At 41.3% G+C, this 25,639-nt stretch overlaps 1 protein-coding gene across 1 annotated transcript in view; it reads right to left on the bottom strand.

Annotated features, from left to right (window-relative positions):
- LOC133527289 (synaptotagmin-4) overlaps positions 1-25,639 on the bottom strand; it is an 80,938-nt gene that overhangs the window by 8,876 nt on the left and 46,423 nt on the right. The window contains exons 2-8 of the mRNA XM_061864264.1: positions 17,290-17,412; positions 15,974-16,143; positions 15,246-15,400; positions 3,883-4,017; positions 3,333-3,446; positions 2,818-2,929; positions 2,157-2,284 (exon numbers count right to left, since the gene is read on the bottom strand). Of these exons, the coding sequence (XP_061720248.1) occupies positions 2,157-2,284; positions 2,818-2,929; positions 3,333-3,446; positions 3,883-4,017; positions 15,246-15,400; positions 15,974-16,143; positions 17,290-17,412 (937 nt within the window). The remainder of the gene's footprint in view (positions 1-2,156; positions 2,285-2,817; positions 2,930-3,332; positions 3,447-3,882; positions 4,018-15,245; positions 15,401-15,973; positions 16,144-17,289; positions 17,413-25,639) is intronic.

Below are 25,639 nucleotides of genomic sequence, written 5' to 3'. Positions count from 1 at the left end.
ATCCCCCGCATTATCTTTGTTGAAGTCAATTTAAAAACGGCCGGGCGAAGTCACTAGCTAAGATAGTCCAGATAGTCCGCAACAAAAAATGTCATTTTTCTCATTGATATGTAAAAAAATACCTTTGTTATTTCTGTAATTACATTTGTTTAATAAATATTTTTTCTATAAAATGTTGTGCGGACCGCGATGGTCATTTCATTTCTTAAAACAGACCCCGAGCGAAACTAATTGGTGACCCCTGTATGCAATGCATTTAAGTGTACTCAACTAGTATGTGAAAAAAAAAATACTAAGTCATGTATTATCAACAGTTATTATTGTTTACAGTAAGAAAGGAGCAAACCATTCCTTTTTATATCAGCATAGTTAGAAGAATGGGAGACAGATCGACGGATGAGGGCTTTATTTCTCGTTCAAAACCTAAATAATAAATTGCGTTTCAGATTTTCTTCCGTATTATCGAGTTCCTCATAAAAAGGATGCCCAGAAAGCAGCGCCGTTAACAGCCGAGGGGTATGGGTACCCAGGGTACAGCGGATCTTCCAGGGTTTGTGGTCCTGTTACTTACGTTACTGTGAAGTCCTGTATGTAGTAGTTTAAAGGGTGCCATGTTGGGTGTCCATCTTGGGCAGGTTGCGCGCCTTGAGCAGCACCACGGTGAGGCGCCCGGGGCCGGCTGCCAGCACAGCGACACCAGTAGATACGTACGGGTCGGCGAGCCCGGTGACGTCCATCTTGGGCAGGTTGCGCGCCTTGAGCAGCACCACGGTGAGGCGCCCGGGGCCGGCTGCCAGCACAGCGACACCAGTAGATACGTACGGGTCGGCGAGCCCGGTGACGTCCATCTTGTGCAGGTTGCGCGCCTTGAGCAGCACCACGGTGAGGCGCCCGGGGCCGGCTGCCAGCACAGCGACACCAGTAGATACGTACGGGTCGGCGAGCCCGGTGACGTCCATCTTGGGCAGGTTGCGCGCCTTGAGCAGCACCACGGTGAGGCGCCCGGGGCCGGCTGCCAGCACAGCGACACCAGTAGATACGTACGGGTCGGCGAGCCCGGTGACGTCCATCTTGGGCAGGTTGCGCGCCTTGAGCAGCACCACGGTGAGGCGCCCGGGGCCGGCTGCCAGCACAGCGACACCAGTAGATACGTACGGGTCGGCGAGCCCGGTGACGTCCATCTTGGGCAGGTTGCGCGCCTTGAGCAGCACCACGGTGAGGCGCGCGGCGGCCGGCTGCCAGCACAGCGACACCAGTAGATACGTACGGGTCGGCGAGCCCGGTGACGTCCATCTTGTGCAGGTTGCGCGCCTTGAGCAGCACCACGGTGAGGCGCCCGGGGCCGGCTGCCAGCACAGCGACACCAGTAGATACGTACGGGTCGGCGAGCCCGGTGACGTCCATCTTGGGCAGGTTGCGCGCCTTGAGCAGCACCACGGTGAGGCGCCCGGGGCCGGCTGCCAGCACAGCGACACCAGTAGATACGTACGGGTCGGCGAGCCCGGTGACGTCCATCTTGGGCAGGTTGCGCGCCTTGAGCAGCACCACGGTGAGGCGCGCGGCGGCCGGCTGCCAGCACAGCGACACCAGTAGATACGTACGGGTCGGCGAGCCCGGTGACGTCCATCTTGGGCAGGTTGCGCGCCTTGAGCAGCACCACGGTGAGGCGCCCGGGGCCGGCTGCCAGCACAGCGACACCAGTAGATACGTACGGGTCGGCGAGCCCGGTGACGTCCATCTTGGGCAGGTTGCGCGCCTTGAGCAGCACCACGGTGAGGCGCCCGGGGCCGGCTGCCAGCACAGCGACACCAGTAGATACGTACGGGTCGGCGAGCCCGGTGACGTCCATCTTGGGCAGGTTGCGCGCCTTGAGCAGCACCACGGTGAGGCGCCCGGGGCCGGCTGCCAGCACAGCGACACCAGTAGATACGTACGGGTCGGCGAGCCCGGTGACGTCCATCTTGGGCAGGTTGCGCGCCTTGAGCAGCACCACGGTGAGGCGCCCGGGGCCGGCTGCCAGCACAGCGACACCAGTAGATACGTACGGGTCGGCGAGCCCGGTGACGTCCATCTTGGGCAGGTTGCGCGCCTTGAGCAGCACCACGGTGAGGCGCCCGGGGCCGGCTGCCAGCACAGCGACACCAGTAGATACGTACGGGTCGGCGAGCCCGGTGACGTCCATCTTGGGCAGGTTGCGCGCCTTGAGCAGCACCACGGTGAGGCGCGCGGCGGCCGGCTGCCAGCACAGCGACACCAGCACCTCACCGCGCCCCACGCTGCGCATCTGAAACATTATTATGCTCATTAGCATTTGGAGGTTCTCAATATGATCGGCTAGCCTCGCACCTCTGTGCTACCTCTCCCACCTCTGTCTCGCACGGCCCACCCGGGCCAGAAGCCTGACGATTCGACCCGAGAAAAAAGCCAAATTCCATTAGATCCGGCCCGCGAAAACAGCGAAGCCCTGAACGTGGCCCTACGTGGGAGGATTTGATTTAAACCCTGGCTCGTATACCTACTCGTATACGAATGAGCTTCTGGGAACTTTAGGCTAAATCCCTTTTTATACAAAATACAATCTTCTTAAAATATCTGTAAAATGCAATCCAGCTTTCAGGGATTTTGCAACGATAGCTGCCTATTTCTTGTAACCTGGGTCGGTAGTTACTCTAAAATTCGTTAACGTTATTTGTTTTGAAGAAGAGATTTATTGAAAATAGGACCTTGCCCCGTATCTGACAAAGCAAGGAGCAATTAATTGAAATATGTGGAAGAGGCTTCGTCATAAATATCCATGTGAACCACAGTGAACAATACCTTGAGACTACGTGGTTGAATTTCGCGACACAGCGCCATGGCTTCGCCGCTCTGCAGTTGCAGCGTTGACAGTGGCGCCACCACCTCGCCGATTATCTCGTCACGGGAGTATCTGAAAATATATAAAATAACAATAGGTATCCCCTGACCACAAACAAAAGAAATGTTGATGGCTAATACTAATGTGGTGTGTTCACATGGAATGATCGCGAAAAGTTCTCACGATTTTCTACAGAAAAATGCATTTTCCCCTTTCCTTAATGGAATTTATTTGGGACTTCAATTAATCCGTTATCGAAATCGATTCCATTGTGTAGCTTAACTCACCCATTTCAATGTTAATGTTTTTCGTTACGTAAAGGGACCAATAAAAATGTAGTGAAATGAACTCAATGAAGCCTTATACCTTCGTAAAATTGTTTTCAAAATCATTCCTAGTATTGCAAATCAACCCTCCCATTTTATGTCCGTAAATTAGACAAGTACTTGGAAAAACATTGACAATGTATAGTCACCTGTCAAAGCTGAGTACAACGAAGTGCAGAGTGATGGCGGGAAGCTGATGAGGAGCCAGGCCGTAGAAAGTGAAGTCTTCGTCATATACGGGGCAGCGGGTCTTGCGCACCACCCTGGAATACACAGGGGAAATAATTAGCAAAATCCTACTTTGCTATTTACGCCCCGACGCAAAAAGAGGGGTGTTATATGTTTAACGCCAATGTCAGGCTGTCTATCTGTGGCTGTGGTCTGGGATCTGTGGTAACTCTCCAACGGTTGGGTTTAGCTTAGTCAGCAAAATGTACAGATGGCTCGATACTTTGTGCATTTCTATACCGACCTGATCTTGACTTTATGCTGTTTGTACGGCAGCAGCTGGAGCTTGACTAAGGGGCCGGGGCCCGCGGGCTCGCGGCCAGGCAGGTCCTGACAGGATACCACGAGCACCACCAGTGCGCTCTTCACCTCGTGTCTACTGGTAGTTGGTACTGACCTGGTCTTTGACATCTTTAGCTTAGTCAGCAAAATGTATAGATGGCTGAATACTTTGTGCATTTCTATACCGACCTGGTCTTGACTTTATGCTGTTTGTCCGGGAGCAGCTGCAGCTTGACATAGGGGTCAGGGCCCGCGGGCTCGCGGCCAGGTAGACCCTGGCAGGATACCACCGACACCACCAATGCGCTCTTCTCGTTCTCATATCTGAAAATAACATCATCCACGTTAAAATCGTGAAAGTTTACAAAATTTAATTTAATTCATTAATATTTTAGTCTAGTTTTAATCATGTTATTTAATATATTTATTTTTGTATTAATGCATATATTTAAAGTCATATTTACTAATTTAAAAACGATAATTTGTCTACAATTTACACCGTTGATTCCATTGTGTAACGAGTCCAGCATTGTGTATATGCTCATTCAAGACTCCGAGCCACAAGTTGTATGATGAATACTATGCAATCATTTATTTTCTACATTCTAGCCTAGAACAAAAGGTCTAAGCTATGTCTAGACTATAATAAAAGCCCTTATTAAACATATTGTGTTACAAATAACCATTAAAAAGTTGAGAGCCACTATACCCGCAAACTTTAATAAAAATAAAACCAAAATCAATAGCGTCGGGAGCAAATATCGTGTATTGTATGAAGTTTAATTAGATACTTCAGTACTACAACCCTTACCATGAGTATACCGCGGCAGTATTCGCCGAATGCGTAAACTCACTCGCAGTACATCTCGCTATACATACCTACCGTTAACGAAACGATTGATACGGCTTGGTTGAAGACGGGCTGATAAGTAAGTGAAGATGTAATTGTATAATAGCTCCTCTACACGATGGGCCATCATACTAGCCCACTAAGATGGGCCAGCGTGTAGAGAGGGTAGAGGTGTCGGATGGCTTATGGCGCGGCGTGATGGCGATGGGATAGCCACGGTGTCGGTTTATCGTCCGCACATCAAAGGTAGTGGGCCAGCGATGGCGCATACGCATCTACACGTGGCGCATTCCATAGTGCGTGCGTGCTCTCAACCATCGCATGGCCATCTCGCTGGTCCAGAGCGATGGACCATCGTGTAGAGGAGCCGCAACCATCGCATGACTATCTCGCTAGTCCAGCGCTGCACCCATAAGCATGGAGCCATAAGCTAGTTTAAGCCAAGAACTCATCTTCAACTAGAAAATCTCCTCGCAACTTATTTGACAATCGCCTGAGAAAAGCGCCAGACCTCTATGTAGCTCGGCCTCTTATAAGTCGCTTTTGATACGGATTAAAAAAAAAGAAAAAAAAAATATTATAGGACGCAAATTGACTAAGTCCCACAGTAAGCTCAATAAGGCTTGTGTTGAGGGTACTTAGACAACGATATATATAATATATCAATATTTATAAATACTTAAATACATAGAAAACACCCATGACTCAGGAACAAATATCCATGCTCATCACACGAATAAATGCCTTTACCAGGATTTGAACCCGGGACCATCGGCTTCATAGGCAGGGTCTAGGCCAGACCGGTCGGTCGGGATTTTACGTAAGAATTTCCTTTCATTATGTACGGCAGGCACGCTTTTGGTAGTTTATCACAAACAATAAGCCAAACAGTTCACCACTAGTTACACAGCAAGGCAGTAGGTATTACTACACTAAGGTCACTAAGGCACTTTATGCGAAATTATAAAACAAATTAAAATACAATTAAACAAAATATTATTTTAGTTAGTTTACTCATTAATTGTATTTTGTATTTCTTGTAATATTAATGATCAAAAATTGTAATATTTCTTAAAAAGATATATGATATGCGAGATTAGATTGTAACACGGCGACAGTGTATACCTATCGGTAAACTCATGGTAAGGGTAGTACAGGTATGACGTGCGTCGGAACAATAAAAGCAATATGGTTGCTGCCGAGGGTAGAGTTGGGCATTATTATTTTATTTATGACCAATTCTGTTCCTATATTTATACGATATATTGCGAGATTTTAACAAGGCTAAGAATCTGCGTAGGTACAGGTACGGACTTTAATTTTTGACATTTAGGGTCCAAGCTTATCCGGTTGTCCATATTAAAGGTATGAAATGTCCAATGTAAAATAACCCTAAATGGCTCAACAATTCAAGTTTGTGACTATCTTCTTCCTCGCGTTGTCCCGGCATTTTTGCCACGGCTCATGGGAGCCTGGGGTCCGCTTGACAACTAATCCCAAGATTTATCGTAGGAATTTTTACGAAAGCGAATGCGTTCTGACCTTCCAACCCAGAGGGTAAACTAGGCCTTGTTGGGATTAATCCGATTTCCTCACGAGGTTCTCCTTCACCAAAAAGCGACAGGTAAATATCAAATGATATTTCGTACATAAGTTCCTAAAAACTCATTGGTACGAGCCGGGGTTTGAACCCGCGACCTCCGGATTGCAAGTCGCACGCTCTTACCGCTAGGCCACCAGCGCTTTTAAAGTCCGTGGCTATACTGGAGTTTAATAATATTTTAGTATCCAGCTCTGGCAGTCGATAATCTCCAAAGTTGAAGCTAATATGCTTATTTGTATTTTCCAAGCGTGATAAACTAGATACCATTAAGAATTAATGAATGTATTTTAGATACCTTTTACCTTACCTTACTAAAAGTAGATATTATATTATTGAGTACCTATGTACATAACTTAAATATTCTGCAATCAAGCGACTCAACGCAATGTCGCGTATTCCTCACAAATATTGTAACAATATACCTACCTACATATTATTATTCAATATATGTTTCAAACGTTGGTACGCCAGACTGCTTTACGATTTACGTAATGCCAATAAACTTACTATTTCTCAACAAATCTATAAACCAAAATCACTCTTAACAACCAACTTTAAGGTTCGATTTTGAACTTAGTAATAAAAGTATTTGGATAGTGTCCTTTAATCGACTCTGCCTCTACCAAGGGCCCTCCCTTGGGTATTATACTTGAGAACGACGTAAAAACCCTTTTAAAGCCTTCAAGAAGTTCTAAATGTACCGTATAACGTTGGATAGATCTAATTTCTATTTCGAGATAGGTTTTCGCTTTAGCAAATAGGTAGGTATACTTTTTTTTATCTACGTAAGTATATGATTCTGAGTCTCTTTGGAGATCTATCAAAGAGACTCAGAGACGCAACTGGGGACCGGAGAGCTGGTATAATAGCTACCTCGCTCAACGCATCAGTCTGGCAGTTCAGCGTGGTAACGCAGCCAGCATCTTCGGGACCTTGCCGCAGGGGCCTTTTTTAGTGTAGTTTTATTTTTGTCTAGTCTATATTTAGATTAATTGTAATTAGGGTTCCGTACCAAAAAGGTACAATAAGGGCTTTATTGTGCGACTCCGTCCGTCCGTCCGTCTGTCTGTCTGTCACATCGCTAAATATCTCGAGAACCACTTAAGCTATCGATTTCAAATTTGGAATATTTATGAACAACGCTAACCCGGACACATTGAAAGTTTTTTATTTATTTTTAAATGTGGGGGGGGGGGACAAAATATCAATTTCAAAATCTAGTGTCCAGGCCAAGTGGGGTATCATTTAAAAGAGCTCAAATTTTACATTTAAAAACTATTTTTTTTCTTTTTATCATAGTGAAAAAAAAATGATTTATGAAGGAAAATGTGAAACACCGAAATAACAAAAATTATGAAATTTTTACATAATATTAACATTACTATAAACTTTACAGGAAAAATATAATTAGACCTCTATTTTGATAACTTTTTTTAATAAAATAAAAACATTTCCGAATTCAGTTTGCAATTTAACCAACTTTAGGTGTGTTTATTACACTTGCAATTTCTGTAAGATAACATTAATTTTTCAAATAAACGAACAATTTTTGGAATCGGTTCACATGATAGAGAATTATCCTCGAAGAACCAACATACATTAATTACATGGCGCAAATTAGTTATAGACCGATAAATGGCGTTGTACACACTTATTACTTCTAATTAAAAGTCTTTCGTCTTTCTAGTTACACAAGATAATTCAAAGTTTGTACGGAACCCTCGGTGCGCGAGTAAATCGAACTCGCACTTGACCGGTTCTTTTTAATTTTAGGTTGTTTTGAGTACCCATTGCATGTTGAGCTTTTGTTTCTGTTTATCGTAGCTACGCCGTCGCTCGTAGCAAGTATTACTTGCATTTTATTATTAAAATGCCATAAGCGCACATAGGTACTTAAGGTCTGTTTTTCCTATAACAGGTTTTTTATTAAGTTATTCGTATAGTCGGCAGCAGACGCGGCTGAAGGTTAAGTTTGTCTGAAACAGCCCATAAAAGACTTTTACTGCCGCCACGGGGACAAATATAACAAGGCTTTAAATTTTATTTGTCAGGTTGCAAGACGTCTGGTAACAAGATATGCTACGTGAGCTGTTTATCCCGAAAATAATGCTAGTAGCTCGCTGACTTGTAGACCTCGCAATAAGATTCATAAGCGTAAAAACAAAAGATACTTATTATCACAGCGTACTCACAATAGTCTTAAGCTCCATAGACTCTAATGGCACTTAAGCCATTTATGCCGATTTCTACCATTTTCAAACACACAAAAACAGAAACGACAGAAAATAGATAGATTATTTTCTGTCTACTAAATCTGTTCACAAAATTTCACGAGAATCGGTTGAGAATTGCGACTTGTAGAAGAAAGCAGTTTACCCGAGTCAAAATGGAGACCACCGCTAACGCTTCGATCAAATACCTAAATAAGAAAGCTAGAAAGTGTAATAGACATCGCACGCGTGGGTTTTAACATTGAGAGGTGATTTTGATAACTAGACCCCGAATATAGTCATGATAATTATAATAACTTATTCTAGTTCTAATTATGGAAATTCGCGTAGGCGCTAGTATATAGAAGGCGACTGGCATCTTATCTCACAAATCAGTGGAAGAAAAGCATGAGAGGTACACCCAAAGCGAAAAGTATGGAAACAAGGTTGTTTCCTTTAATATCTCTTGTTTCTGACTTTGTTTTATAAGTGTAACCTAAAATTTACATAAAGCAACCCTTAAAGGTTAAAAATACTCGCTAAATATCAAAATATCATAAAATATTGTCAAAAACATAAAAAAAAATAGGAAAAAGTAACATAATTATACCCTTTTAATTGCTTTCAAAAATGTTGAAATAGCAAATATCATAGCCACAACTTGAGTAATTTACTTTTAAAATGTTCCACTATTAGGTATATTTACCATTTTGTTTCTAATGAGTAGTATATTACATCGCTTAAAATAGTACATTACGATACAAGTGCGAAAAATAGGAAATTCAAAACGAGTGGCGATAAATTAAAACACGACCGAAGGGAGTGTTTTAAATCGACACGAGTTGCGAATTACCTATTCGCACATGTATCATACAACGTTTTACAGTACATATGGTCCTTTAAATGTTCGACACGGTAACGTAATATGCTAATTTACGCACTAGTGCGGAAAAATAGCACCATATGTACTGTAAAATATATTTTTTTGTTTCTATACTTTTGTCCGGGAGTGTATTATAAATATTATTTGCAAAAAGTTAACCCTTTTGTGTAATGTAAGACAACTTGTTACATTCTTGGCGTTCTAGTTTCATACTCGACCACGGAGTTGAGACAGGCAGATTATACGCGTATATCTTGTCAATTGTCGCCCGATTTCATCAAATTCATAAAGCGCGAATTGACAATAAGGGTTCCTAGAAAGCTCGGTTCTCCACACTCTGAAACTTGTTCTTACAATAGGATAAGCCTCAGATACCATAGTTAATAATAGTACATTGTGCAACGTGGGGGTGGTAATTCCCGACAGCCGCTAAAGGCCCGAGTTTGCTATATTCTTACACACAATGTTTTTCATCACACTTGCGAAGAAAAAACTAAATTTTAAGCGACATAATTCTTAAATACGGTGACATATCAAACATTCGTCCGCCATTTTGTAATTTCTTGACAGGTTATATAGGTATCGAAGGCACAGACCTATTCGGCATTCAGCCACGATTGAAAATTATGTATAAATATTTTAAACGGCTGTTAAATTAATCAAATTAAATAATTTTAAACATAAACAAAAATATTGAATTATAAACGTCAGTATTTTATAAGTAAAACTCATTTATGCTATTTGGTTTGTATGAATAAGTAACATAATTTAAAAAAATGCTATAACTCCCTAGGGAGTTACTTATAGCTTTTTTTTTCACAATCCATAACTTCCGCGGGAACAATATAGGTCTTTGTCCTTCAGTACACCACAGAGATGTACAGTACAGTACAGAGATGGGACGGTGGCAGTGTGACTACGCAGGTAGCATCCCACACCAACATTCTTCCCAAGCTCCAAGGAACCAAGGACATCCCATCAGGCCTCTTGTCATCATCCCTGATAATGCCAGTCGGCTCAAGAAGAGCAGGCACATTGATGGTGGCAAGATCGATTAGGTCCTTTGGAATTGGGAAACTTGTTCGGAAGTGTTACTTACTGTTGCTTCCGTTTGTAAAGAGCTTAATAGTTTTTCATCATAGTTGCTCGAAAAATACTTTATTTAGAAGGACATATGCCTTGTTCCCGTGGGGGTTATAGATTGGAAAAAAAAGCTATAACTCCCTCGGGGGTCACAGATTTCTAATATAAATGTACCAAGTAAATTATCAGTTAATAAATAATTGTTAAAAAAAAACAAGGTATTTAAAGTTTAAAAATATTTAATTTGATTAATTTTAATAGCCGTTTATAATATTTTTACATTATTTTCAGTCGTGCTGAATGCCGGATGGGTTTGTTGCCTTTCATGCTTAACGCCCTAACCTGTCAAAAAATCACAGTATGTTAGACGAATGTTTGAAATGTCACCGTTTTTAATAATTATTTCGCTTAAAATTTAGTATTTTCTTCGCTGTGTGATGAAAAACATTGCATGTAACTACGAGGGTGTATTACAAACTCGAGTCTTTAATTCTCCAGTTTACAATATTTCAATTTCCCCCCTCGTTGCATAATGTACTATTTAATATAAACTTAAGTTAGTACTTTTCCACACTGGCAGTTCTCCGAAGAAAGTTCCCCCTTCTCCTTTGTAAGACAGCTCGTTACTATAAATAATGAGTTTGACGCACGGCGCGGGGGCGTGAGTGGGCTTCGATGGCTTTCAGTTGTTTAGCACCTCATTGATTTTATGGTTTTCATATTGGATGCAGATCCGTACGGCGCTCTGGCGTGCGAGCAAGATGGGGCCATATATGTGCAGCGTTTTCTCGCTCACACACTGGAGCGGCGTGCATGGGCGTCGTCAGTGGGCAGCATATCTATCTAAAGCATACCATCATTTCACCTTTTCCCATGAAGCCATGGTAAGATATTGATTATTTATTTTTACACTTCAGGGACCCTTAAGTACTATTAATTATTTTAACTTGAGCAGCGCTATGAAATTATTATGTGTTTTTTTTTCCTTTCTTTAATTATAGTAGTATCGCGCATTTGTTTTGCTGTCAAGCTTTATGTTTTTAATCAAGTTTCAAATTAACTACAAGTATTGACATGATATTTTATATACGTGATAAAATAACTGTCACTTTTTTTAACACCGCGGTAATGAAAGTGACGGACACCGTTTTATCACGCTGTCGCGTCGACAAGAACGACCATCATAACCGTACATTTCGGTTTTTAAACATGTTATAGGTACACTAGTTCCCAATTTTAAACACGGATTTATGAGCAGTAAAGGAACCAGCACCCAAATTCTAAGGACATCCAAGTTCATCTGTGACACTCTGGCATCAACCGACCTAAGCAAAGCTTTTGACTCTATTAACCACAAAGGACTCACACGTAAACTTCAAGATGCTGATCATATAACGTTTTCAAGCTTATTGAAAACTATCTTACCAATCGAAAAATAAGAGGCAAATGCAAAACGGTTTCAGGAGAAGAAAAAAATTGTGCCCAACGGTGTACCACAGGGGTCTATATTGGGACTAATGATATTCAATCTCTATGTACATGACCTAGCAAATACAAAAATCGCGGGACAAATTAACTCACAATACGCGGACGATCTTTGCATATTAACCGCATCTGAAACACCTGACCATGCTACAAGGGCTACATTGGCGGCTGAAGAAATTATAGACTATGAACGATGGGGTTTACAGTGCAATGTGGACAAAACCAAGTGTATAATGTTTACAAGGAAAAAATCCAGAAGAACTTCGTGAAAAGGCTACAAACCGACTGTGGAGCTTAAAGGGTCAGTGCTGAAATATAAGGAAAGTGTAAGATATTTGGGCGTGATATTGGACAAGAAACAGTATGAACGAACATGTTAAAAAGGTAAGGTAAGGTCACTAGAGCTAAAAGTGTGAGAGGAATGCTGTCTCCAATAATCGGATGGTTTTCTAAAGTTAAAATTGAAACAAAATTAACCATGATTTAAGCACTACCTATGATCGATTACGGTATACTACAACTTCTTCCTAAAATTAGCCAGACGACCCTTGAATCAATTAAAGTCGGCTATCAGTTTCCATAGATCACTTCCAACATCTACTTTTGGGAAATGCTTGTTGAAGACCCATGGTTGATACGGAGACTGGATAAACTGTGCATTCAAGGGTTAGATACTCCAGGTCCAACGTACACAAGATACGGCCAATTCAACCCAATGTTGCTCAGCACAAGAATCGGTGAAGTGTCATAAGCTATGGGAAACGTGTCAACAAGCGTAAAATTCCTCCTAGGGGCTCCTTTGTTATGAATGAATTCTGAATTCCTCCGTAACCTAATATTCAAAATATATACATTGATTAAATTACTAGATCTTTAAGACATATGTAATTTTACCCACACCCGCTAAGCGGGCATAACTTGTAACAAAAGATATACAATAAACATGTTTCTATTCTATTCTATTAGGTACATTTTTAAACGAGTAAGACCAAGTAAGACCCAGTGACGGCTCTCGATATCACCCACCTATATTTATTTAGTAACCAATCGATTGCTTGTTTGCTCCGACTAATCCATCGTCATAGCTGTCATTGATTGATTGGGAATTCTAAAAATGCGTTGACGTGTTTCTAGATGAACGATCATACTAGAAAAAATATGTACCTAGCTAAGGGATTTTTAAACGGAGGCGGATAATAGGCTAATGGGGACGTAATAGTTATCGGAGTGGACGAGTGTTATGTTTAATATAATCTTGACAAGGTTAACCGAAACACTCTTAACTCAACTAACCGTTTAGGGATCGGAACCGGTTTTTTGCAAAAACTTCGAAATAATAATATATATTTCAGTTTATTTTATACTCCAAATGTAGGACTCACTTGTGTTTTTAGATAACGAGTTCTTATTATTAGATTGTCCAATTAGAAATGAAATAATTAACAAAGAACGAAAAAATACCGTTTTTATTCCATAAAAAAATACCGGTTTCCTGATCCGTTCCCTGTAAACGTTAGTAGAAAGAAAGACGCCAGTAGCGTTGAAAGAGAAAATCCCTGATTACTGGTCAGGAGGTGTCAGGGAAGTAGGGTACACAAAACGCGCCTTTGGCTGAAGTTCAACCACAAATTCATTGCGATAACAACTTAGTTAACTGGTAAATATACATTTGCATTCCTTAAAAACCGTGATTTTGCCAGAAGATTAGTCGGTTGGTACCAAAATAGGGAATATTTTGGTACCAACCGACTAATCTTCACATGTGCCGATAAAAATTACATACGATGTGCACAAGTAGGTAGGCGTGGGATAATCGCGGTGAGGTATTCAATGATGACCTTGTGTCCGCAATTCACCCACTCTCCCATTCACCCTCAATATGGTAAATCCCGAAAACATGTTATGTCAGAACGGGCCTTTTATCTAGATCCTAAATGTAAAATTTACTTGGATAATGGAAATTGCGCGTCTGTAATAAATAGGTACAACGACGTGTGTCGGCGGTTTGTCATATAAAGAGATGTGGTTGAAACAATTTGTTACTCTGCTAGATTAATGTTTACATAACCTTTAGTAAATTGTAGAACATGTTGTGATACGACCTTTGCATAAGTATCTATAGATAGTTAAGTAGGTAGGCACTGTGAAGGTTGGAAACCTTCACAGTCTTTTTTAAGATAACTTGCAACAATTACGTATTTGAATTCAGAACTATTCCCCTGGCAAATGAAAAAAGTATCTGCAGGCGAGCATTCCGTTGATGGCAATCATTAAGAGTAGTCGATATTTGTGATCTTGCTGATTGAAGAAAAAATATATAAAATCACAAATATATGTCTGCGAAATTTGATATTAATAATGACATTACTACACTTTTTCATTTGAACTTCAAATATTGAACGTCGACGTAATGTGGGTAGGTTATTTTAAAGTTACAATTCTAGATCAGAGTTACTATAGCAGCAATCAAGGTAGGTTTAAAAATTAGGACAATTATTATCCGACAACGTTAACAATTTGTAAACCTACCTACACTTCAGCTTGGAATAGGTATCATCCTTTAAAGTATGTCTGCCTGCGGTCAGATTACGTCCTGATCGAAATATCGACCGGCTTCCCCGCTCCCGGCGGCAAGTACGTTGACACAAGCCAACAATGCAGCCTCATGTATAATGTAAGCGGTTTGGAATTCGATTCCTATTGTCCATGAGAAATGGACGTTCCTATTACAGTCTCGCATATTGGTATCTAGGTATTTTGTAGAGAAAGCACTGTGAGACGGAATTAATAATAAAATCTGTATTATGAAGTTGTACTTTGTAGTTCAGAAGTCCTGTCTGTAGAGATGCTCATAGTATAGGGTATCTAAGGCTTACAAGTGATATATTCTAACGTGTCCAATGTCGAATATAAACTCTCAGAATTATGGTTCAAGTTTAGTATGTCGAGATGAGTTAGAGCTAACCTATTAACTCTGTCCAGGATGGTAAAAATGACGCAGGTATCAAGTCGATATAAGTGCAGCAGCTGGCTTTTATTTTGTCAGAAGCGGTGGGCTTGGGTTGCAACCATTACCGCCGCTTTCGTGCACATAAGTGTCTTTCGCCGTCACACTTCAATCCTATTCAACGCAAGTGAAGCTGGCGTTGCTAAAATATCAGTGCACCTCCTCGTAACAGACCGAACAATTTAACTGGTCGCTATTTTTTTATTGAAACCGGAGTAAATATCTTAGGAGGCGTAAATAATTTACGGAAATAGTCATGTAACTTTTCGTAGCATCTGTCATCCCGAATATGGCGTTCGTTGAGATGTAAGTACGATTGTAATCTTGGCTAGGCTACCAATATTTTTGGTTAATACCAGAGTGAGGTTATCTCAGTCATCATTAAGAACACTTTTTAGGTCTAATAATCTCAGAGACAAATAGTGACTTACCGCAGCTTAAAATGCAAGTCACCAAGCTTTCCCTCGTTGTTGTCCGAGTCGGCGGGCTTGTTCGGCTTCTCTGTGGCATTGGCGTCGGCGAGCTCCTTGCTCAGCGGGGCCGGTTCTGGCGCGGTCGGCGTGTGCGGACTGTTGCCGCCGGATGACTGCAAGATATTTGCATGTTGAGATACTTGAGATGCGGTAAGTAATTTATGTCCATCGTTAGGTTGATAAGTATTTAACTTCCGCGAAATTTTGAATTTTTCAAGGTACTGAGGCATTACGGCGTAGGCAGTGAATGGCTGTGTCCGGGAATTGTGGACATTAATTTGAGGATAGCTTAATTCGACCGGGATATAATCCGTGATTACCTTTCATATTGTTTTTGAGCTCCCGAATATAAAAGGTAATCACGGTATATATCCCGGTCGATTTAAGTCTAGTGAAACCGTGAATCTTTCAAAACTGTTATACATACAAGGTGTCAAATAAACATGGACAATATGTATAAAAAATATAAAGAGTATATAAAACGTATTTACACTTCGACAGGCTGACTTTGGAATAGTGTTACATTTACCGGGCTCTGCGGCGGGATCGGCGCGGTGGGCGGGGAGGTCACAGGTGCGGCTGGTGAGGTGATGGTGACTTGCGCAAGTGACACTGAGCTTAGAAAGTGGTGACTAGTGTTACACTTGAGCCTGGAGACTGCACCGGGTGGCTAGTCATGTACTGACCGGGATCTGCGGCGGGATCGGCGCGTTAGGCGGCGAGGTAGCTGGCGCAGTCGGTGCGGTAGGTGACGGAGACTTGCGCAGGTAGTGGGTCGCTGAGCCGGGGGATCGTACAGCAGTGGCGCGGCGTGGTGGCTGGAATACTAGTGCCTTGTCTGGGCCGCGCTTGCCTCCTGAGAGAAAAAAAAAAATAAACATGTTAGTTACGGGTTCAAATGATCTTTATAATTATTGTGAACAAATCGCAGTGGAGACATTTAGAATGAATAATATCCCCTCGAGCGGGAAAGCAATATTTTAAATTTTCGCGTCATGCGGCGCGCAGTCTCGAGGCGGCAAGTTTTCGATATTCAAAATGGTGTTTGTCGGAGAGCGTGCATTTCGAGGCATCTTGCCACACGAGGGGATACTTACGCCCGTAAAAAAAGAGAACGAAACGAATATTTTATTTACAGCGATAAATAACTAAATACAACTATCCCATTCAAATGGAACTAAATGCTGCACAAGAGAGGTATCTATGGGTATTGTCAATGTCATATATCTCACTTTGTGTGGTCGGGCACAGCACAGCGGATGTCTAGAGCAGAGCCCAACTGGGGAAGTACCTCCACCTTACAGAAAACCGCAGCCAAATAACACTAGACCCTAATACTCATAGTGTCGTGTTCCTGCCGGTGAGTAAGGTTGCCAGAGCTCAACGAGGGGAGGGAGGGTCATTAGGGTCGGCAACGCGCATGTAACTCCTCTGGAGTTGCAGGCGTACATAGGCTACGGAGACTGCTTACCATCAGGCGGGCCGTATGCTTGTTTGCCACCGACGTAGTATATAAAAAATCGGAACTATCGACTAACTATAGATATCGACAGAGCGTTCTCCGATATCTATCGGTGAATTTTGCGATTTACACGCCTCTGTCTCTAGAAGAGCCAGAGTTTGAAGTTACCCAGCTAATGCAGTGAGTTGCGTCGCTTGGCGAGTCAACAGGCGATCCCAACGAGCGTGGCGAGCGCCAGCTCTAGCAACCAGAATGTTGCGCTGTGCCATTCGGATGCTATATGTACAGTTACCTAGCTTGTGCAGTGAGTTGCGTCGCTTGGCGAGCCAACAGGCGATCCCAACGAGCGTGGCGAGCGCCAGCTCTAGCAACCAGAATGTTGCGCTGTGCCATTCGGATGCTATATGTACAGTTACCTAGCTTGTGCAGTGAGTTACGTCGCTTGGCGAGCCAGCAGGCGATCCCGGCGAGCGTGGCGAGCGCCAGCTCTAGCAACCAGAGTGTTGCGCTGTGCCATTCAGATGCTATATGTACAGTTACCTAGCTTGTGCAATGAGTTACGTCGCTTGGCGAGCCAGCAGGCGATCCCGGCGAGCGTGGCGAGCGCCAGCGCGCCCGCTCCTAGCACTAGCAGCCAAAATGTCGCACCGTGCCATTCGCCCGCTGCAACAAACATGAAAATGAGGATTAATAACATTCTTTATTGTCAAAAAGAAAACACTCAGACTATAAACTAAACATATCTATGTATGTATAAAACTAAATTAAACCCTGGTAACCCTGGGTCACCTGGGTGAGATTCCTTAGGTACAAATGGTGCAATTTGATAAGTTGGACAGAAATAGTTGCCAAGCCGTCCTAGATATAGTGAAGGTAAATATATGCTGCATTATTAAAAGATAAGAGGAAAAATTATTTGCCGCCACGGCCACTTCATCAGAAACATCATAGAAGGAAAAACAAATGGAAGAAGAGGGAGGGGAGGACCAAGAAAAAGTTATGACTCAAGTAAAGGAGCATGTAGGGCCGAGTCGTATGTGTCCTGATATGAAAAGGCTGGCTTCTGATCGACCAAGGTGGAGACATCATCAAGCTGCGCAGACAAGAGCCCAGCTCTTTAATTGAATGAATGAAGGTACCTACAAATGCTACTTATAGACCGGTCACTCCTTATGACTTAATATGGAAAAATATAATAGTGAAATTGAAATAAAAAACTTTAATTTATTCTCTTGGATGTATAATTAAGTATTAGAGAGTTTCATTTTGGCTTTGTAACTCAATGTCCATTTGGTCCCAGCGCGCACAATCGTCAAATACGTAGGTAGTTGCACCAGGCACAACAATGTAGGTACGTAAGAACCATCGTCTTTAGATTTCATGAAACGCTACAAATACCATCAGCATACGTATAAGAAACACAAGAAACGTGTTTCACAAGTAATCACCAAGCTTTAGTATGCAATCTGGACTATGAGTAGGTACGTATCTATTGGTATCCGTCCCACTCTTATACTATATTGCTTACGCATGGGCGAAAGAGAGAACGTTGTCGTCTCCATTCCAATGTCGTTATACTGTATATAGTGGTATAAAGGGGCAGCTTGCAGTGCGCAGCACATGAACTAGGCACGTGCAGTGTGACCTACTTTCTTGGGAGTTACTACCCTATTCATATCCATTTAATTGCAACATTTATGTTAGAATCTAGAAATAAATCAACGTTTGATTTATATAGACTTTCACCTCCGCTTACAACTTCATCTGAATAAAGTCATCGTTGGCGTTTCACAATCTTCAAATAAGCTTAACTGAACGGGTAGATAAAGTGCTAAGTTTTGCAGGAAGAATTATCTGGCAATAAATTTAGCTATTAATTAGCTATCCAATATTTTACTTGGGCATGAAACAGGCCCTAAGTATAGCTTACAAAACAGAATAAAAAAAAAAAAAAAAAGAAACAGAATAACTAAGTATAATTTATCATTCCTTCAGGGTGGCTCTCAAAAAATTTCCAACTTTTTTGAGTTTAGATATAGCAGGTATCTTTGTACATAACCTGACCAAACTAAGTATATTACTTTCCCCTCCTCCTCCCAACCCCCTCCCGCTTTAGTACCGTAGGCACGTAGGCCACAAGTTATATAGTTTTGTGACATTATGGCCACAAGTTATCGTATGACATGTCGCCCCTGTGCGTCGGGAATTGGATATAGGTTACTCGATGGTCGTAATTTTTACGAGAATTTCCGTATAGCAAGGGATAGTGTTCGGAATATAAGGAGCACACGGGAAGCAGACGAGGGACTAACCGAGATTACGAATGAGCAACACCAAGTTATGATATGAGTCTGTATTAATCGTAGTAAATTAACACACAACTATATCTAGTTTTATATGATCGAAAACATTACATTAAAAGAGGTTTGTAAAAGTTATAAAGGCTGAGTAAAACATAAAATAATTAAAATAAATGGGACGACACAATCTTACAACCGCATTGGGCTGAGGGCAGCGACAAAGAGGAAACCACAGATACAAAATCTTTTTACCCCTAATGTACGGCATAGATTACACAATCTTTAACACGCCTCCTTATGCTGTACATTGGATAATCTTACAACATGATAGAATATTGAACAAGTATACTGAACAACATGAAATCTAACTAGTACTGTGACTCTAAAACATAACAAGTAACAACAGCTATGGATGCGAGTTTTCAGTTATGCATTTTAGTTTCAAACCTTTTACAAATTTTAGATGCTTTTGCACACACAATGGTTTTGTAAGCACATCGGCTATCATTTCATCAGTACACAAGTATTTAACACTAATATTCCCTTCATGTATCAAATCTTTAACAAAATGGTACCGCAAGTCTATATGTTTAGTTTTTCTATGGGAATACTCCTTGACTAACAACAATTTCTGTGCACTTTGATTGTCATTGAATACATTGACATTAAATTGTTTATCAATAATTTCCGACAAGAAATTCTTAATAAAACATATGTCCTTGCAAACATCAGAAATACAAAGAAACTCACTTTCTGTACTAGAAAGAGCGACACATCGCTGTTTTCTGGCTTCCCAGTTGATGACACAATTACCAAGTTTAACTACAAAACCAGTATACGACTTGCGGTCAGTTATGTCATTAGCCCAATCAGCGTCCGCAAAAGCGTTTATTTCAAAGTTCTTATCTTTTTCGAAATAAAGGCCATAATTGGTAGTACCGGCTAAGTACCTTAATACCCGCTTTGCAGTCCGCCAATGGCTTTCATCAAAACATGTACTGAATTGACTTAACTGGCTACACGCGTATGAAATGTCTGGGCGAGTACAAACGGACAAAAACATAAGCGAGCCTAGTAGTTGCCTATACTGATAAACATTGTCATCTAAATGCTTGTTGGACTTTTCTAATTTATAATTTACAGGTAATGGAGTTGACACTGGTTTACACTCAGACATGTTGTAGCGCTCAAGCAGCCTCTTAATATAATCATGCTGATCTAGAACAGTTACATTATTGTACTTAGTAACATTCATGCCTAAACAATTTTTTAAAGTACCAAGATGGCGTATTTCAAAGTGCTGTTTTAGCAATGATGTAACTGTCTCGATACAATTATTGTGAAAAACATAAAAATCATCTACAAATAAGGCTATAATTATGTACTCAGTCTCATTTTTCTTAACATACACACATGGTTCGCATTTACTTTGCAAGAATCCGTTTTTAGCAAGCAATGTGTGTATTTTAATGTTCCACATCCGGCTTGCTTGTTTCAAGCCATATATACATTTTTTTAGCAAACATACTTTATTATTATTAGATTGGAAACCAGTTGGCTGCTCCATGTAGATTTTTTCAGTTAACTCACCATTTAGAAAAGCTGTGGTGACGTCAATATGGTCCATGCACAGATCCAACTGATTTGCAATTGCAAATAAAATTCTTAGGGTGGAATGCCTAACCACAGGCGAATAAGTATCCGAGTAATCTATTCCTTCTTTTTGACTATACCCACATGCAACAAGTCTTGCTTTATACCTATTTAAATTACCTGTGGAGTCGTATTTTTTCTTAAAAACCCATTTGTTTTTCACAATATTAACATTCTTTGGACGATCTACCAACTCCCACACATTATTTTTGACCATCGAGCCCAACTCAACCTCCATGGCACCATACCACTCGTCTTTTTCAGGTGAATTCATGGCGTCGCGGAAAGTAAGTGGCTCTTGCGATGAACTTGCTGTAGCCATCAGAGAATCAATATGGAAATCATTATACCTTTCAGGAAATATACCTCGCGTACTCCGCACTGGCCTAAAGTTGGTTGGAACAGCAGACTCTTCTACTTCCGCCAACATTGGCTCGTAATCTGAAGATGCAGAGGGTTGCAGTGGTGAGGTGACAGGGCTAGACAGCACCACAGCCTCGCCGCTATCCTCAGTGGCGTCTTCAGTTGTGCGATACAGCTCAGACAGGGGTGATTGCACTGGTGTGCTTGCCGCCTTCTCTGAAACAGTTATAGAGTCCCGATTAGGTGAATTATAATTTACATGATCCTCATGGCTGTTTAGAGGGTTAAGATTATTATCACAATCATTATTACCTACACTAATATCACAGTTATTGTTTAAAATATTATTGCAGCAAGTATTATTCCCTCTATTATCATTTTTTAAATTATCATTTATTAAATTATCAAAAATAATAAAATTTGCTCTTTTCGCCTCAGCATTTGCATGTAATAGATTGTTTCCCATAAATTTGTCCTCAAGGAACACAACACTTCTAGAATAAATAACCCTTCTAGGGTTAACTGGATCTATTAAGCGATATCCCTTACACGTTTCGCCATATCCTACAAAAATATGCTGTTTTGCCTTAGCATCCAGCTTGCGTCTCTTTTGATTAGGCACATGAGAGTATGCTACACAGCCAAAAACACGTAAATGACTAAGATCTAACTTATCAGATCCGGTCCATTCGCATTCAGGAATTCCACCCGATAATGCACTGGTAGGCGACCTATTTTTTAAATAAATGGCCGTCATAACAGCCTCGCCCCAGTAGCGATCTGGTAACTGAGAATCCTGTAACATAGCTCGAGCTTTTTCAAAAATCGTACGATTTGCTCTCTCACTGACACCATTTTGAGAAGGAGAATAAGGACAAGTAGTTTGGTGAATTATTCCTGCCTTTTTAAGGTAATCGGACAAAGTTTTATTGCAATATTCAGTACCCTGGTCAGTACGTAATACTTTAATACGCAATCCAGTTTGATTTTCTACTAAGGTTTTAAAATTAACAAAATGAGAACTCACCTCAGACTTGTTCTTCAGTAGATAGCCAAAGGTGCGTCTTGACTTGTCGTCGGTGAATGTCAGCAAATACCGAGCTCCGCCCCAGCTGGGTACATGAACCGGTCCGGCGATGTCACTATGCACCAGGTCCAGAAGGTTAGCAGCACGCCCCGCACTTGACCGCGGAAACGATGTTTCACACATCTTCCCGGTAAGGCAGGCGATACACTGTGCAGGAATGCCGTCTTCAGCCTGAAATACGACACTACACTTATTCCCTCCACCTAATACCAACATACCTTGCTTGTTCAAATGACCAAGACGCTTATGCATAATAGAGTAAGGCACAGCGTCAGCAGCATTGGCACTCATGGATCCTTGCCCATGCAGGGACATAGAGTTGCCTAATTGGAGGTCAGGTCGAGTTTGCTCATCCACTTTCAACTTATAGAGCCCATCTTGTTTATTAATAGTTAAAACCCTATTGCCTGTGATTTGACAAGAGCTATAGATATTGCAATAATTATTAGAAAACACTACAACATATCCATTTTTTGTAATTTCACTGACAGACATTAAATTTTTCGCTAAATTAGGCACATATAGCACATTATTTAGAGTCAATTCAGGTGATATAAAAGTCTTACCAATAACTTCACTATTAAGTTGCTGTCCATTGGCTACTGTGATCACACATTTCTTGCTTTTAGTTTCATGAAGAAGAGACAAGTCACCAGCCATGTGACTGGACGCTCCACTGTCGAGCACATATTCATTAGAATGTGTTGCCGAGTATGCAGAAGCAAACATGGTGTGTTCCTGTCCAGTTTTCCTTGCTTCTTCTCGTTTCTTCTTAAAACAGCGGCTTGCGGAGTGGCCCTTTTTCTGACAGTAAGTACATAAGTTATTGTTGCTTTTCTTCTTCCTGTTAGCCATGAAGGCTAGGTTGTCTGTAGTGTTACTTTGGCTTCGTCTGTGATCTTCTTGAAGTAGTCTAGTCCGGACCACCTCACTTGATAAGGTGCCGCTGAGGTTAGCCGCTTCAAGGCTGGACACTAGTATGTTGAATTCTTCTGGCAAGCCCGACAGCAGGATTTCAGCTGTCTCTGCATCGTCGATAACCTTCCCGATATCGGCTAGCTGCGTGACGAGCTTAAGGACACCTTCGATGTAATCCGACATGCCCGCAAAGTGACCGTATTCTACTCTATGTAATTTGCGTAATAAAAGTACTCGCCTGTACAGTCCTTTGTCTTCGAAAGTATCGGATAATGACTTCCACGCATCCCTAGCGGTCGTCGCATTCCGCACGATTTGGTAAAGGTGTGGCTCACATGACAGGCAAATTTTTGCTAAAGCCCGTCCATCTTTGGTAGTGTCCGTGTCTGTGCCATCGACGCAGCCCCATAAACCATCAAGAGTAAGCACCATCTTCACAGCGAATTTCCAATTGATCCAATTGTCCAAGCCTTTCAGTTTCTCTAAGGTGGACATTGAGGTTATGTTGCATGTGCTCGTCCCTGGTTGCGCCATTGTCGTAACTCGGGTAATCTGGGAATATCTCAACGCCTTTTAGCTTTTCTGCAGCTTTTGTGCCTAGGCCCTGAACCTGTTCGGAATATAAGGAGCACACGGGAAGCAGACGAGGGACTAACCGAGATTACGAATGAGCAACACCAAGTTATGATATGAGTCTGTATTAATCGTAGTAAATTAACACACAACTATATCTAGTTTTATATGATCGAAAACATTACATTAAAAGAGGTTTGTAAAAGTTATAAAGGCTGAGTAAAACATAAAATAATTAAAATAAATGGGACGACACAATCTTACAACCGCATTGGGCTGAGGGCAGCGACAAAGAGGAAACCACAGATACAAAATCTTTTTACCCCTAATGTACGGCATAGATTACACAATCTTTAACAGATAGGTAAGTTAAACTTGGGATATATATAATAATATCCTATTATAAAAGGTTTTTGTGGATAAGGTATAAGGTATCCCTCAGTTAATTATTCAATTCTCTGAGTAGATGGCCTTCATAGTATTAATCAGTTTAGGTAGGTAAGTAATAGTAAGAAAACTAACGCCCTTTGCCTCTTCTATAGCTGAGATAAATGTAACGGTTGTCCGCATGTAAATGTAAGCCCTTAAAATTTTTGAGCTAAAAAATACCCTTTTTTGAACTATCGACCCTGGGCGAACCTGGGTTAGAGCGATCGGACCGGTGTTCCCTATATTTTAGTAATTCTCATCAGACACGTCATGTCAAGTACCCACAATAAATCCCTTAATTCTTTGAAATACGCCCCAGGACCGAATTTATGATGAAGTGGAATTACAAGTTTGCTTGAAATGAAACGTAGTTGTGCTCATTTCCATATTTATATTGTGAATATGCTTAAAGCTTCACCCTCTCGTGAATAGACTTGAAAAGTAAACGAGCGGGCTTTAGAAAATTTCGCAGTACCTCAGGACACTCTTGAAATTAAAAAGAATTTGAAAAGATTGAATTCACTAGCATTTTTGAAAGCAGATGCAGTTGGCATCTGAGCGCCTTTCGACAAAATGTGCAGTATGCTAACAAGCTTGTTGGTAAAGAAAACTCATAATGAGGTCTTTGTATACCTGCCAAAGGAATTTAAAGCATTAGGCTAGCGTGGGGAGCGCAGTTCATAATACTCATGCATGGACACATTGAGCCCACGTACGCATCGTATGCATCGTACGGCGAACGGCATTCAGTAACCGTATAGGGAATTAGGGACCACACAAGAAATCGCAAATTATATTTCCATTTGTTCATTTTGAAACTTATTTCAATCACCATAGGAATTGTAATTCAATAACCGGTTAAAGTGACTGGACCCTTTTTTTGCGGGTAGTGGTACGCGCGGCTTTAGTTAACAATAGACAAAGGATTAGCCACTCGGGGACAGTTACAAATCTAACAACTATGACAGTATACGCAAGTAAGGTAAATGTTTTGAGGTGAAGTGATTTCTCTTTGAGGCCTTGAAGTAAAGCCTGTTTTTTGTGTCTCTATTTTCTACTCTTATTAGGTCGAAAATATCAATACTAATATTACTAATACTTATTAATTGTTTGTTCAATTGTACCTTATATACTTGACATGTAGGTACCTACGTGACAATAACGTCCAAAACTCCATGTCACCCTAATCGCCGGAGATACTAAATACTTTCAGAGATTATCACTATCACTACACTTTATAAAACAAAGTCCCCCGCCGCGTGTCTGTGTATATATGTTCGCAATAATCTCCAAAACTACTAAACGGATTTTCATGCGGTTTTCACCTATCAAAAGAGTAATTCTTGAAGTTAGTTTAGGTATATAATTTTTTAAGGTTTTGTATAACCCGTGTGAAGCCGGGACGGGTCGCTAGTTTTTTTTAAATATTCAAATTTATTTAAGAACTACTCGATTATTTTCTTTTATTTTATGACACTGTGAAAGTGCCTAAATAAAAACACACACAGACAGACAGCTTGAGACGGAAGATTAAAAGTTCTTTGTACTCAGTCTCAGCACTCTCAGC

This window comes from Cydia pomonella, chromosome 17 (assembly GCF_033807575.1).
Source record: "Cydia pomonella isolate Wapato2018A chromosome 17, ilCydPomo1, whole genome shotgun sequence".
NCBI lineage: Eukaryota > Metazoa > Arthropoda > Insecta > Lepidoptera > Tortricidae > Cydia > Cydia pomonella.
Note: the sequence above shows the minus strand (reverse complement) of the source record. Positions and strands in the feature narration are given on the sequence as shown.